General features: G+C 44.6%; 1 protein-coding gene across 5 annotated transcripts; it reads left to right on the forward strand.

Moving 5' to 3' along the window:
• The first annotated feature begins 1608 nt into the window (after positions 1-1608).
• Positions 1609-15460, forward strand: LOC139652090 (protein phosphatase 1 regulatory subunit 12A). 5 transcript variants are annotated; one of them, XM_071529041.1, is made up of 25 exons: positions 1609-1889; positions 4824-4954; positions 5225-5343; positions 6502-6658; positions 6872-7016; positions 7163-7237; positions 7357-7436; positions 8478-8731; positions 8843-8952; positions 9080-9277; positions 9435-9517; positions 9615-9704; positions 9883-9984; positions 10099-10200; positions 10337-10427; positions 10549-10680; positions 10797-10899; positions 11008-11111; positions 11374-11433; positions 11546-11568; positions 11666-11729; positions 11851-11955; positions 12590-12640; positions 12870-12920; positions 14127-15460. In XM_071529041.1, exons 1-25 carry the CDS (start codon positions 1614-1616, stop codon positions 14211-14213), a joined length of 2793 nt encoding a protein of 930 aa, XP_071385142.1. In that variant the 5' UTR covers positions 1609-1613; the 3' UTR covers positions 14214-15460. The 5 variants fall into 5 exon arrangements, with proteins under 5 accessions (XP_071385142.1, XP_071385144.1, XP_071385143.1 ...); XM_071529043.1 differs by having other exon boundaries at positions 8478-8695; XM_071529042.1 differs by having other exon boundaries at positions 8502-8731.
• Positions 15461-15477: the final 17 nt, after the last annotated feature.

Raw genomic sequence — 15477 nt, forward strand, 5'->3', positions numbered from 1 at the left:
AAACTATCATTAGTTTCCACAGGGGGGAAGTGTTTGTCCCTCAACCAAAACACAGAGGAACACAATGAGCTCGCTTTGTTTTTTGGGTTTTTTTTTTTTTACAGTCAGTTCTTCATACATTTCAGTCTCAAAAAATAAATGGACAAAATGTTAACAAGACAAGACAATTAGTGCTATTATATACATATATAGTATATGTATAAAAAATTGTTCACGTCCGCCGCCATATTGGCACCGCTAGTTTATTATGTCTGCAATAGAGGCGCACACTGGGATTCCCTTGAGCAGCTTGTTACGTACAGTTAAATAATTATGTGCAAGTCATTCTGTTCAAGTCCAAGTCATATATATCTAACAACAAAACTAATATGAACTATATAATAATACTATAATATGATATGAAAATGGCTGGCTTAGAATACAGCTTACAAGTTATTTTATTCCCAAGAGATATAAAGACAAAATATTTGTTGAATTGATTTCAGTTATAGGAATGGAGCTCCTATATGCTTTGCAGAAGTGTGTAAGCATCATTCTTATGTTTTACGGTATGAGCCTCTCCGCTTGATAATGCCTTCAAGTGCTGTCGGAAATTTCAATGTTACAAACTGAGCAAAAACATAAACAACCAACAAATGGCCCGTGTTGCCGCGCTGTGACGTTTTGGGGCGGAGAGCGTGGAAGCTGTGTCGACTAATGATGGTAAAAGTTATTCATTTTATTGTTATGTTTTTGTTTGGCATTCTAGTAAATAATTAGTGTTGATGTACTGTATGTCTCTATTTCACTATTTTGTTAACCTTTCGTTGTCACATGTTGTGTAGGCAGCTCTAAGTAGCTCTGAGATGTTTGCTTTCTAAATTTTTTTATGAGGTCCAATCAAATGGGGGTGTGGCAGAAGAGAAACCACTTAAAGATTGGAGGTGGCGCTCAATTCATAATGACTTGGGGAAAAAATGGGGTTTTCATTTACTAAATAATGAGTAGGCTAATAGATGAGGGCGTAGACCTACTGTGCTTCACTAGTCTACCTGCTGAAACTGATTTACAGCATGGGTTTTGTTTTGTTTGATCAAGCTAGAAAGCTGTGCAACAACTAGCAAATTTAGCTTGGTGTTGTTATCCATTGTTGAGAGATTATATTAGAGGGTGATATTTTTAATATCCATTTTGGACGTCTTCCTTAGTCTTAATGTCTTAATCCTGTCATAAACAATACTTCATTGTTGATTATTATATTTGAGACCACTTGGCCCATCATCACCGTTAGTTAGCTGTAATGCTATAATGTGTATAATAAATTATAAATGTAAATAAATGTAATAATAAAGAAAAAATCAATTAAAAATGTCAGTAAATGGCCATACAAGCTGTGCTATTGGGATATTGAGTAAATGCTGTCGTATAACTTCTTATCTCGGAAGTAGGAGTTTACGAGGAGCACTTGAACGCAGCACCAGACTGCCACTCAGTCAGAAGTTTGCACCGAAGTTCATGGCTTCGTTCCGTGTTTTCTCGCCAGGGGGCGCAGCCTGGGGGAAGCTCAATCCAACCGATCCACTGAGTCTCTCCCCGTACCATGAACTGAATCTGTCCGGGATAGACCAGGGAAGATGGCGGCGACTGACCGTTCCCGGTCCGAAGCTGCTAAACAGCGACGGCAGGATCAGCTGCAGCGATGGCTGGGTTCAGAAACGGACCGGACGGGCCCGGACGGCCGGGAAACTTCGAGCGGTTCCGGGACGCGGCGAGCGAAAGTTCGGTTCGCCCAAGGTGCGGTGTTTATGGCTGCCTGCTCCGCCGGGGACCGGGAGGAGGTGGCAGCGCTGCTCAGACAGGGAGCTGACATCAACCACGCCAACATAGACGGGCTGACAGCGCTTCACCAGGTAGGAAGTTTCCTCTGGGTTTAATCAAAGTGTTTGTGTGTTTGTGTGTGAGCTGCTGCGTCGCTACAGGCTGACACAGCCAGCACCGCGGCGCTAACAATATAACGTTATCCGCTATGAAAACAAAATGACCCCTGCAGCAAAGTAGCATTACTGTAACAAAATCGAGGAGGCAAATGAAAATATCTGATTTATCTAACCTTTTCCACCACGTTTCACACAGGAGCGCCTGTAGCTTTATACACTGATCTCATCACTTCATCATCTGGATTGTTTTCAAAACTTTCCGGCCTTTATGGAGAGTTTATTAGCCTGTTGGTAGGCTGGGTCCTCCGCACTGTTGCATACTAGTAAAATTACTTTCTTTCTCCTCGGATGGGGAGCTCGATACGGACAGAAAGGGGAGAGCAGTGAGCAGACAGTAAAACTGGTCACCTCGGAGCCTGTAGGATCATTTTTAGACATTAACAGACACTGACTGACAGGCTTATGAGAGACGGCTCCTGGTGGCATCTCTGAAAAACAATTTGACTTCAGGGACTTTTCATCATCTGATCAATAGGTCTGCAATATTGTAAGGCAGGAAAACACACCAGCTTGTTCAGAGAGAGTCATGAATTAATTATATCATCATCACTGTCAGCAGGGAAAGTGTGTCAGTATCTAATAGGGATGCTGTCCAAGGATCATTTTCCCTTCCTTTCTTAATACACTTGCTCTGCTAACAACTTGTCCTCGGTTGGGTATGAGCGGACCAAATGCACATGCATGTCCCAAATAGGCTACGTTGCATCTGAGCATGTCCCAGCCTAGCGCTCCTCGGCCTGTGCTGCTGCTGCTCCCTCCCTCCCTCCCCTCGGCTTCAGTCATAACACAAGAGGAGCAGCACCAGTCTGGACAACATCACTGTCATACAGGCCCTTGGTGATGCAGTATTTCCTCTGCTTTTATGATACCGCATGCCATAAACACATCGCTGCCTCTTCGCGCACAGCGAACGCACAGCCCGGATGGATTTAACTCTCACACTGTAGTATCTAAACGTAGTCAACGTGAAGTGATGTCATGTTTTGGTGGCTGTTTTTTCTCCCCTAAATTAAGGCGATAACATGTATCTGAGTTGCCTTTGCCCGACCTACTCTGATGAGTGAGCGACCATGTTTGAGCCTGGACACTCTGTAAATGTCCCTTCCTATTGGTCTATCTATACATCGGCCTGTCACCCAGTGTGGTCCCTCTCCTGCCGTCCATCCCTTTCTCCCCTGTTGCTCACCGGTTGCCTGGCAACTAGAATTAAATATAGGCCCACACTCCAAACTTTCCATCCCTTCCATCCAAAGCCTTTCTGTCTTCTCCCTCTCTCTCGTTGCTCACCCTTCTTTCTCTCCTCTGCCCCCCCCCTCCTCTCTCTCTCTCTCTCTCTCTCTCTCTCTTACTCCTCTGTCTCTCGTTCTCTTTGCCAAATCCCCATGGTAGGGACTTTAGGGATTTCAGATGAAGAAATGGAAAACATTCCTCAAACTGCACAAGCTGCTGTTGTCAAAGGCGATTTCCACAATGAGTCACTTGATGACCCAGTGAGGGACTGCTAGGAGGCTGTGCACCCTCGTAACACAGAGGGTGTAAGAAGTGCCCTCTGTTCGTTCGGCTGAGAGCACCCACTTGTTAAGAGGGTTCCCCCTCCGCTGTGAATCAACTCCGCTTTTTACGAGCTCCTGGCTCCGGAGAGTACAAGCCCCATCTGGGGGTCTTAAACTGAGTGTGGTTTTGTTTTATCCCCCACACTACCTGAGTTGACTAATTATCTCATGTTATGAAGGAGGGTGGGGACTTAAATAGCTTTGTGATTAGGAGTTGATTTAGCCCAAAAGGAAAGCCTCTTACGTGGCTTAAGACAGGCAGCCTGATGGACAAGGCTCTCTGTGGCTGCAGACACTAGCTGCCGTCACATTTTGCAGTGTAACTGTAATAATAGTGAATTAACTGTAAACGCAGTCACATTTGGAAATTTGGCCTTTTTCTGAGCACCAAAACAAATCACAGATCAGGCTGTGAAACATCACTCTTGGTTAGGTAACATCACTTTCTTCAATCATAACAAAGTACAAACAATAAGGATTCATACTTTGCCTGATTTTGTCAAAACTTTATTTGAAAATAAATAATAACAATAATAGTAACAGGTTAATTGCCTGTCTCCTCAAAAACGCATGGTTGTTATATCAATAGAGAACTCACATTTTTTCTGTGTCATTCTTAAGGTGGAGGCACAGACATTCTCTTAATTCAGTATGATTTACATCTGTTTTGGAGGTATTTGTAGTCATTTGTATAGTTGTTGGTATAAAAGACTTAGACTTCTCAGGTTAGATATTATATTGATTCCTTTACATATTAGCTAAAATCAAAGCAACATATCATAACACCATGGGGTCATCATGGGATGCATCTTGGGACTCGTGTTGGATCACATTGAGATCTTAGCTGCAACTTGCCCTAGGAAAAGCAGCTAAATAGACACGCTGTTTCCCTTCTGCTACAAAACGACTATTTTGGAAAAGAAACTTTGGGGCATTTAGCAACTCTCTTAACAGAGAGTCATTACGATAAGTAGACACTGTAGTCATTGTTTTATGCCAGTGCTTTAGTTAAATTCAGTGGATTTTATAACTGTCTGGAGTTTTTTTTTTACAAGCAAACCAAAGTCAAGGGAGTGTGGAAGTCAAAAAGACCATGAAAAAAAAAAATTAAATGGGCTACATAGTTTACAGCCTTAACCACAAAGTATGCAGCCTTCCTCTCTACATAGGAAACCATATTCTGACTGATGTGTTGTATCTGTTTTCTATTTGTTAATGTGTTTCTCTAATCAGGCACTTGTATAGCCATCCATAATCTGAGTGTGTGTGTGTGTGTGTGTGTGTCCTCTGGCAGGCCTGTATTGATGAAAATGCTGAGATGGTGCAGTTTCTGGTGGAGAGCGGGAGCGACGTCAACAGAGGAGACAACGAGGGCTGGACTCCTCTCCACGCTGCCGCCTCCTGCGGATTCATCCAGATTGCCAAGTGAGTGTTGGCCATCGCCACAACGTCATATTATCTCCCTTAAGATTTTAGTAGACTGGGTATTTAGAGAGTATTCTTAGGTCTACAATAAATCTTAATCAGTGTAGAAATAATTGAAATGTTATCAAGATCATGTACATGTGAAGTATGACTGGAAATGAAATTGACAATAGGGGTGTCAGATGTCATACATTCATGTAATAGCCTATATATTCTAATCATTCATTTTATATTTCAATTACACTCTAATGCATGTTTGTGTGTGTGAAGGTACCTGATCGAGCACGGTGCACATGTCGGGGCGGTGAACAGCGAGGGAGAGCTCCCTCTGGACGTGGCCACAGAAGACGCCATGGAGAGACTCCTCAAGGGTGAAATCAAAAAACAAGGTCAGGAACCGCTGTGTACTGACATTAATGCCTCAGCACGCAGTCCCATGATGCATCTTGTGCTGCTGTCCTGGTGGGACTTGGCTACGCACGCAGTCTGAGCAATAAATCCGTGCTCAGGGCAAATATGTGACAGGTGGAAATGTCATCAAGGCAGTGGCTTTGTCAACGTTTTAGTTATGGCTGCATGATTATGGCTAAAATGATAATGCTCATTATTTTGCTAGATATTGTGATCAAAATGATTAATCATTATTATTGCGCTCAATGATTTGAGGAACAAAATTATTTTGCCACACTTTTGCCAATTCATACCAGCATCCTATTTTCAATAACAGCAGGCTGTTCTAAGTGAAATTAAATGTTTATATATTGCCAATATTCTGAGATTGTGGAACCACAAATAGCAATGTATGGTCTAATTATGCTAAATTAATTGTGCAGCCCTAATTTCACTGGAAATAGAAGATTGGCTCTAGTCTATAGTACACGTTCATGCCTATATATGAATTATGATCATCAGATCATGATTCCCAGATGCCAGATGCTGTTGATGCTTGCACGCATATTGTAGTTGCTATACTGTATATGTCATGTGGTTTGTGGTTCTCAGCAGGTTTGGCATTAAAATTGTTCAGTTAGGATGTCATATAGGGCTCAACCTACTTGGGAGAGGGCTGGGAATGAGGCATTGAGAATGAAAATCTCTATAATCATATTCATAAATTCAAGGCCCCAAAACGCCTCGCTTGCTTTGAATTTTTTTTCTGTCTTTCAGAGCAGTCACATTTGAGGCGTATGTTTAGCTCAGAGGAGGCAAAAATAGGCAAAGAAATGAGGGCAGAGTCCCGCCCCATTCCAAGTTTCTGTGACCTCCATTGTACTGAATTATAACGAGGCTACAAACTTATTTTTGTCACTGTCAAAACCCGTCCTTGAGGTCCATAATGTAACTGAAATCACAGATAATGCTAGTTTAAGTAGAAGGGCCTATACATATTTTTGTTAACAGTGCTGCAGCTTACAGCATATATTATAGATTTGATAGGCAGTTTTTTCAGCTTTAAAAGCATTTAGTAAATGTTTCTTCTCTTATCTCTTAGATCTAACTTCATGTTTGGTTGTGTGTTTAACTGTGTTTATATGTGTGTATCCTAGCCATAGACGTGGACAAGGCCCGTAAGGAGGAGGAGAGGATCATGCTTCAGGATGCCATGGCGGTACTGGCAGGGAGTGGCGCTCTCACACCTCACCCAAACACCAAGGCAACCGCTCTTCATGTAGCCGCTGCCAAGGGCTACATTGAAGTCCTGAAGTGAGCATCAGCCCACACACATAGGAGCAATGACAGCTCGTTAGCTTATTTTGGTATTGTACCAAGTCAAACCGGGCGCCTGCTTTTATTCATAGCCTTGTCCTTTCCTCCTTCCCTTTTGTTCCCCATTCTTTTCCTCCCCCCCTCTTTTTTTTTCTCTCCCTCTCTTTCCTCGCCTCTCTCCCCCGTCTCCCCTTCCTCTCCTCTCATCAGGGTGCTGCTGCAGTGCGGGCTGGATGTGGACAGTAGGGACATCGACGGCTGGACTGCCCTGCATGCGGCAGCTCACTGGGGGCAGGAGGAGGTGTGCACCCTGCTGGCTGACAACATGTGCGATATGGGTGCCGTCAACAATGTGGTGAGGGGAGAGAAGAAGAAACACATGCTCACACACACACACGCACACAAACAGCCCTTCCTTTACACAATCTCTGTGATCAAAGCCTTTGCCATAGCAGCAGTCACATGCTCAGATTGGATCATGCAGTGTGAATGTCCTTGTAGGGCCAAACCCCTCTGGATGTTGCTGATGAGAACCTAGTGGACACTCTGGAGGAACTACAGAAGAAACAAAACGCTGTAAGGCTGCATTCACAACAGGCTACACTATCTCACTTGGTTAGATAAACGTGATATGATTGATAGTGTTACAGTGCCGAATGTTCTCTGTGTTTATGTGTGTTTATATTCCTCTTCAGTTACGCACTGAGAAAGAGAAGCAGGCTCCTGTTATTGAGACCAGCCCACAAATCTCCATGGTACCAGTTCGCACACGCAGGTCAGTGCCAGTGTGTTTGTGTGTGTGGGCATGTGTTTGTGTGTGTGAGTGTGTGTGTATGTGTGTGTGCGGGCACGCGCCAGGCTGCTCCTCAGCTGAATCCCAAACATCACAGTGTACCAGTAGTTTGCATGCAGGTATGATGTTAAGAGTGCCAGCATTCCTTTGCATCAGAGTTACTCCTATCCACTGACACTGCAGTGGGAGATGGACAGCCAAAAAATGCATCAATGACATTGCTTTGTTATCTGCCTGGATGGTCTGTTGCTGCAGAAAACACATTATGATATTACCCAAACATTCGATCCCTCTAGTTTAACTGGATGTAGGTTTGTGTAAGTTTGCACTTGCATCACATGTCGACAAAAGGTTACAAGAAGTATGCGATAAGTGATTAAGTAAAAATCTGTTGGTTGAAGTTACATACAGCTAAACAGTTTGTGCGTTCATGTGCTGATGGGAAGGTTCGACATCTGGGACTTCCAAGTTGGCTCCTAAACAGCGTTGATTCATGTGCTGTATTGTCGGAAAATCAAACCCGGAAGACATTCAATACACAGACATGGACGTCCTGCAGCTTAACAAGCTAAATTGACAAGCTTAATTCAACCAAATGTTAGGTTAGTCTGGCTAACTACAAAGGTGCATGCATATGGGTTTTCTTACTGTTGAGTGACACACAACTTTATTTTTTTGCCTTGTTTATAAAGTTAAAGATCACCATTGTGTCATAACTCAGAACCTTGGGTAGCAAAATCTTCTCTGAATTTCCAACTTTATCATCAGAATTAATGTGAAATTCATGTGAAAGTAGGAAATACATTTTTCCAATATATCCGATAGCGCATGAATGCACAAAGTGATCTAGGGTTAAATCAGTGATTACACACATTGCATCACAGAGTGACCCACTGTTCCACCCACCGATTTGTTGATTGGCGCATGCTCGCTCTAATTGGCTGCACATGGAATGATTGCCTTCACTGATCAGCTCCTGCATGCCACCTGTTGTTCTACTCCACCCTGGCCCCGCCCCCGCAGGACCTCTATCTCTCGTATGAGCAGTAAGGAGAAGATTTACCTGCACGAGCGGGAGAAGCACCCTCCTCCGGCCCTGCAAAGCAGCCCAGCTGAGGAAGAGGAGGAGGAAGGCCAGACAGGCCAGAGCCAGACCCAGACTCAGACTCAGACTCAGGCTAAAGCCTCCAGCAGCTCCAGTTCAGAGGAGGAGAGTGAATCTGAGAGCGACGCAGAGTCGGGTGAGAGGAGCTCCTGGTGCCTTTCATCTGAACGGAGTGTGTGGTGTCATTACTTAACAATACTTGAGAGAGAACTTAGCATATATCTTTGTCAGATGGATTTTTTGAGTGCATTACTAATTGCTGACCTTTCCTCTGCCACTGCAGAGAAAGCTAAAAACCGAGAGATAATCAACAACTTGAACAACAAACGCAACACCACCGCCGTCCTTGCTACCTCCATGTCAACCAGTACTGCAGCAAACCAAGTGAAAAAGGTAAGCCTGGTTAGACACTGTGTACACACTTAGTACCTGAACATCTGGAATAGGAAATGCACTGCAAATGTGCCTCTTTTACCTGCTGTGACTGTGAGATGGTGACTGCCTGTTTACTGGCATGTAGCAGGAACCAAGCAAGCCCCCAACCACCGAGGCCCCGGGCTCTTGGAGAACTTCTCTGCGGAAGGCGGGCAGCTCGGTGACTCTGGGCTCGGCTGGAGTGTCTGACCCGAGCCAGGACTCCAGCAAGCCTCCAGAGTCCGGCCTGGGCATGACCCGCTCTGCCTCCAGCCCCCGCCTCAGCTCTGAGGCCGACACCAAGGTGAGAACCAGAACGATTCACCCACCCATCAAACCACTGCTATCGTTTAATAAATCTACAATGACCGGCCCAATAAATGCTGCTTTTCCAGCTTTCATTCTCATAGTTACATGTTCATTAAAAAGAATTATGAACTGAACTCGCACCTCATTCGCAGGAGCCGAGGCTCGCCCGGGTGCCGCCCACTCCGACGCGTAGACTTTTCAGTATTCCAGACAGCAACCCTGACAACTCTAACAGGTGGGCCTTTGCTCTCATGTGTTATGCGCTAGTGAAACAAGAATCTGTTTTTCCGAGTCACTGCATATGTGCCCTTGTCACCCTGTCTCTCTCTCAGCTGGCTAAGCCGTAGCTCCTCTTACACCCGGCGCCTTCATAGTCAATCAGGGAGTGATCTCACTAGCTCCAACCCCTCTTTGCCTCGCAGGTCAGTCACGCAGCCCACTGCTCCTCTTGCATTTGTTTGCTCTCCTGTGTGTGTGTGTGTGATTGTATTTGCAGTGTCACACAGCTTATTACATTGCGGCAATGAATACTGTTTTGTGTGGGGCTGTGAAAGATGGCTTTATATTTGCAATTTCCCGTGGGTTGTGTCTTGTTTCCAGCTCATCTTATGGAAGGAGACTGGATGACCCCACGGTGACCTCAGCTAGCACAGGAACAAGCTCTGCTGGACTGAGCCGCCTCAATAATCTAGTGGCCCAGAGGTACTTGATGATTACGTGTTCGTCTGTCAGAAGGCACAGTGAAACATTTTCCTCACTTGTCTCAAAGGTCTCATTTGTCTCTCTCTGTCTCTCTCTCTCTCTCTCCTCCCTCAGACTTGCTCAGGAACAGACGGAAAAGAAGGACCAGTCTGCCGTCACCACCTCCAACTCTGGGATCACGAGCACAGGCGAGACTGAGACCAAGCAGAGGCGCAAGTGAGTCAGGGCAGCTGGTTCTGTTGCTGCATTTACAGGGTCTGTCTGTCTGTTATGGCTGTTGAAGGGCCAATCCCTAACAGCGGGCCCGATGCTGTTGCACTGTAGCTGAGGGTGTTGTCTTTGCTTTGTGTAGGTCCTATCTGACACCGGTGCGGGATGAGGAGGCCGAGGCACAGAGGAAGGCTCGCTCCCGACACGCACGGCAGTCCCGCCGCTCCACTCAGGTAAAAACAGGAGGAACCTTCTAGCTGTGTGACCTGCTCTGTGTTTGTGGACCTCAGCAGTACTGTGTGCTGGCCTGATACTTGGTTTTTTAAGATGGTTTTATCTTTCTTTCATAACAAGGGGGTCACGCTAACAGACCTGCAGGAGGCGGAGAAGACCATGAAGACGGACAACAAAGGGAGGGAAAAGAAAAAGGAGGAGGAAGAGAAGGAAAAGGAGAAGGAGGCCAAACAGAAGAAGGGAGAGGAAGGGGTGAGAACCATATTTCAGAGTCAAAGGCCTGTGATGGCTGCCCTGTTTAATGCTGCACATTGAACTCTTATGTAATCCCATGTGACGTCACATTGCGGGGGACCCTGTGTTAACAGGAGGTAAGCTGGAGGTCTCGTATTGCCAGCCTGCAGAAGTCGGACCTGCTGGGCCTCACGCAGCCCGCTGGCACTCCACGGCCTCAGACCTCCGACAGGAGAGGTACGCAGCACCGTCTCCCCCTGATGTTTGAAAAGGTCGAACTTGACTGTGTGCTTGTTTAAAGTACTTGATTGGCTCTTAAGTGGCTGCTGTCTGGTTTTGTCCCAGATGCTGAGGCCAGTACAGGGGAGAGTGAGACGGAGCGGTGGGCCAGGGAGAGCAGGGAGAGGAGACGAGCTCGGGCCAGGAGGAGAGCGCAGAGGGCCGGGGAGGTGAGCACATAACTTTTATATAACGACTTCTCTTCTATAGCATTAATCCAGCATGGATAACAAAGTGCTTTCTTTAAAAATATGAAAATATGCTGTAACAAAAAGAGACAAGCAATAATTTCACAGCAGTAATAAAAGATAAAGGGAGGACATCAAATGGGTGGCAATAAAAAAAAAAAACAATAAAAAGGGGCTAGTCATTGTTGCAACCTGACATTGGAAGATGGCTGGCTTTTATAATGACATGCTGTGTCATCTGCAGAGTGATGACAACGATCCCAGTGGAGAGGAGGAGTTCGCAGGCAGTGGGCTGGATCCACAGGTGTGTGTGTGCACACCCCTAACTGTATTTTTGTGTCTGTATTTAGTTCTGGTCTCAGTGGACCGTAACCTGAGACACCAGTCATAACTCTGCTTGTTTTCTCTGTTTACAGACAGACCGACACTTGAGCTCCAGGTATGGATCCGCCCTTTGACCTTTGATCTGTCCTATTTCTTCATTCTGTCCACACAGTAGATGATAGCTGTATCTCTGACCTCTGTTCTCCACTCAGGTCTGACACATCCTGCAATGACTGTGTCCAGGGAGGAGGCTCTGAGACCAAGGATTATAAAAAGGTAACCAGACTGAACTGATACTGAGGTCAGCAAACCTGTTTCCTTTATTGATCCCAGTTACTCACTCTCTGTGTGTGTGTGTGTGTGTGTGTGTGTGTGTGTGTGTGTGTGTGGGTGTCAGCTGTTTGAAGAAGTATCCAGAGAGAACAGCCAGCTCCAGTCTCAGCTGCAGGACACCCAGAGGATTGTCACTCAGACCAGGGTGGACCTGGAAAAGGCCACACAGGTGATACACAAGCTGAACACAAACTCTGACACCATGATCATCCCCACACAAAGTCAAGAGGAAGCATCTGAAATTGGTTAAAACCGTTATCAGTCTTCCTCATTTTTTGATTTTGGCGACCTCTTTGGCGCCAAGCGGTAGATCTCTTGGCAATCAAACAGTTTAGCCAGCACTGTGATGTCGTTTTTTCCTTGGATTTCCTGTTGTTGTGGTCTTGTCTTTTTTTCTGTTCAGCCATGATGGCTATCACTGCTCATGCTAACTACCCAGCTCTTCTTCTATTTATTCCAAACAAAGCTTTTGCGACTGGCAGAAACATAAAATGCATCTCTTCCTGTGTGAATAGGTTTGCTTTTTTTTTTTTTTTTTTTTTACCCTGGGAAAGACCTACCCAACACTGGGTGTTTACAACAACAAATGTAAAAGCTTTCATAACTGGCTATAGGTTGAATCACTATTGTGTTGCATGGAGAGTAGCAAAATAGACATTTATTTATATGAAAATGTCACAGATTATTACTTTTAAGTGAGCGTGTCTGGCAGCTAAATGCAAAGCCTACATTCATAATTTACTGTATTTAACTATACTGTTGAGATGCTGATTTCAGTGTTATTTGTCTGATGTTTCCAACAGAGACAGGAGCGCTTCAGTGACTGTTCGGCCCTGCTGGAGCTGGAGAAAAAGGTACGAGTCACTGCCTGTGGGAATTACTTGTTGTTGCTTCAACTGCCACACTACTGCCACCCTGCTTTCTGTTGACACTCTCTCCCCCTCTCTCACTCCACTTCCTCTCTCTCACCTGTCTCCACCCCAACTTTCTCTGATCCCACCTCTTTCTTTTCCCCCTATATCACTTCCTCTCACTTCCCACCCCCAACCACCCACCCACCCCCACGTGTTTCTCTGGCATCAGGAGCGGAGGATATTGGAGCGGCGTATGGCAGAGCTGGAGGAGGAGCTAAAGGTGAGGCGAGAGACAGACGTTCATAGCCACAGACACTTTGCATGCTCCTGCTTGATTAGCTTGCTTTAGCTTGTGCCAATCACCAGTGTTGTGGAAGTTCACTGTAGCAGCTGATGAAAAGCAACTGATACTTTATATATCCTCCTTGGACTTTCTTTAAGGGCTGTGTTTAGGTTGATTATATTATACCTTACAGGTTTATTCTGTTGTATATCATATTAATAGTTGTTTCCCCTTATCCAGTCGAACGACTGCCTCAAATATTTATTCCACCCATAATACATCTGAGCAGATGTTGTGCCAGCCACTGGGGTAATTCATTGTCTGAGAGAGATCTGTCATATGTGCAGACAGGTGTTTGATGTTTCTGCTCCATACACTCATCATTTTGGATGCAAAATGACACAATAACTCTTAGAATTGTGAGCTAGATGAGCTGCTTGAATTTGAGGCTATTTTCAGGCATATTAAATGAACAGATAAAGAATGATAGCTCTTTTTCTACATGGCCCGATTTCAAGATGTGAAAAGTATTTGGATGAATAAAGATTGTATTCAATGAAATAGTCCTTTTTAGGTTTGAGTAAAAATTCTTTCTGTCTGAAACACAAACACCACCAGACTCTTATTTTCATGTTCTCTTTTTAGCCTTTTTACACTTCAGTGTATCACTATGAGGATTCAGATGTGACATCTTGGCTCTAAATTACTCTTGGGCAGTCTGCAGCACATGGTTTGAGTAAATGAGAACCAGGGTCTGATTTTATCAGTCCAGTCGAACTGAAGCTGAAACGTCATCCTGATTTCCACCAACCATATACTCAGTCCTCATCAGAATTGTAGCATTTCACATCCAGAGTTATAAGAGTACAGCAGCAAAAGATCACTGTCCTAATATTTCTAGGGGTCGCACTATATATAAAAAGTTACTAACTTGAAAATGACCTAACTGTATCCCCCTCTGAGGCTTGAGGCCATGTCATTTTTTTTCCACTTAGCTGTAATAAACACCACATGGAATAAGTGTTCCTCCTCTATTAACTAAATCAGCTTTGTTTTTTGTTGAATTGCCCCTTAAATATGTTACTCCTATTTACTAACCTTCCTTAATAACTTGAAACCAAAATAAAAGCATACAATGGAATCTAAAGTACAGTTTTAGTTCATTATGGATTTGCCTTAAAACGACCTTCATTTTACCATCAGGTTCTGGGCGACTTGAGAGCCGACAACCAGCGTCTTAAAGATGAAAATGGAGCACTGATCCGTGTCATCAGCAAGCTCTCCAAATAGACGGAGAGAGAGACGCAAAGAGCAAGCAGGGAACCCCCCTCCCTCCATCCCTTCCTCCCTCCTTCCACACATTCCTCCCAGTGCCAAAGAGCGAGAGAGAGGGGGAGAGAAGCAACAGAATGTCCTACGTAAACGAGCACCATAACTTGACTTGGATTGTGATGCCTCTCTATAGTCCCGAACAGTTGGAGTGGCTTTTGTGTGCCTTAATGCCTATTTCTCACAGGAAGACCTATGGCATGAAGCCCTGCGGCTATGGTCCGAGGCTCCCACAGTAGCAACATGAGACTTGACAACGGCCAAATGCCCATGGCTTGTGCAACACAGAAAACACTCTATCTACAACTGTGCATCAGGGGAACACTAATATGCACACACACATTCCTACGCGTGCATCACATATGTCCTCGATGCACATTCCACGAGCGCCCAAGGCAACTTGGTCCTTATAGCTCCCACTTAGTATTTAATTTTTGTGAACACAGTCACGCAACATATTCACGAGTTTACCCCACGATCTACTAACAATTAGCCCCATTCTAATCTCTCCACAAATGCACTAAAGGTTTTGGTGTAGTTCATCAAGTAACCCAGCTCCTCAGTTTTGTCAAACAAAGACGCTGGGCTGAAAACACATTTCAGGCTCTGTCTTCACCTTCAACAATGTCCTGATTACAGGGGAAGTCCATGAAGCTCTCTGTTGGTAGTTTCATTCCACATGCAAGTGTTTGAACCCACCTACCTCTCCACCTATGCACTTCCCCACATGTATTTTTGTGACCACAGACACACTCCATGCTCTTAAATGACCACAGATCCAGGTCAGTCGACCACAGCACTTTACTCTGCAAAGCAATAACAGATCTGTGAGGCTTTGCCCGTCCTCCAGATGAATAATCTTGTTTAGAGCAGCACCTTCTCACTACAACCTGCCTTGAGGCAAGTAGAGGGAGAAGTAATGTCACCCATAGCTGAAGGTCAAAGGTCATTGCACAATATAGAAATTGCTGTTCTGTAAAAGCCTATTATGCTATGCATTGTTTTTAATTATTACCATTGATAAAGATATTATTTTCATAGTTTTCCATTGTCAATTCCTCTCTTTTGGAAGGGAGCATGGTTATGTGTATTATATATGTGTATAAATATTAGTCCTGAATAATAACCTTTTGAAATAAGATTTCATGTAGTCTTCTTCTTTCACATGTTGGTTTTCTAATATATTAAATGGATGTTCTGCACCCTAATAAAGAAAGTGTGTTTG

The sequence above is a fragment of the Centroberyx affinis genome, unplaced genomic scaffold (genome assembly GCF_046629955.1).
Source record: "Centroberyx affinis isolate AG114_WGS23_722 - 3 ecotype Tasmania unplaced genomic scaffold, CSIRO-AGI_Caff_v1 ptg001762l_1, whole genome shotgun sequence".
In the NCBI taxonomy this organism is placed as follows: Eukaryota; Metazoa; Chordata; class Actinopteri; order Beryciformes; family Berycidae; genus Centroberyx; species Centroberyx affinis.

Bases quoted from the DNA above. Each gene is read 5' to 3' on its own strand.
- LOC139652090 (XM_071529041.1), top strand. From the start codon at position 1,614: ATGGCGGCGACTGACCGTTCCCGGTCCGAAGCTGCTAAACAGCGACGG. The intron at 6,659-6,871 runs GTGAGCATCAGC...TCCTCTCATCAG, and splicing joins GGCTACATTGAAGTCCTGAA to GGTGCTGCTGCAGTGCGGGC. The intron at 10,201-10,336 runs GTGAGTCAGGGC...TGCTTTGTGTAG, and splicing joins GAGACCAAGCAGAGGCGCAA to GTCCTATCTGACACCGGTGC.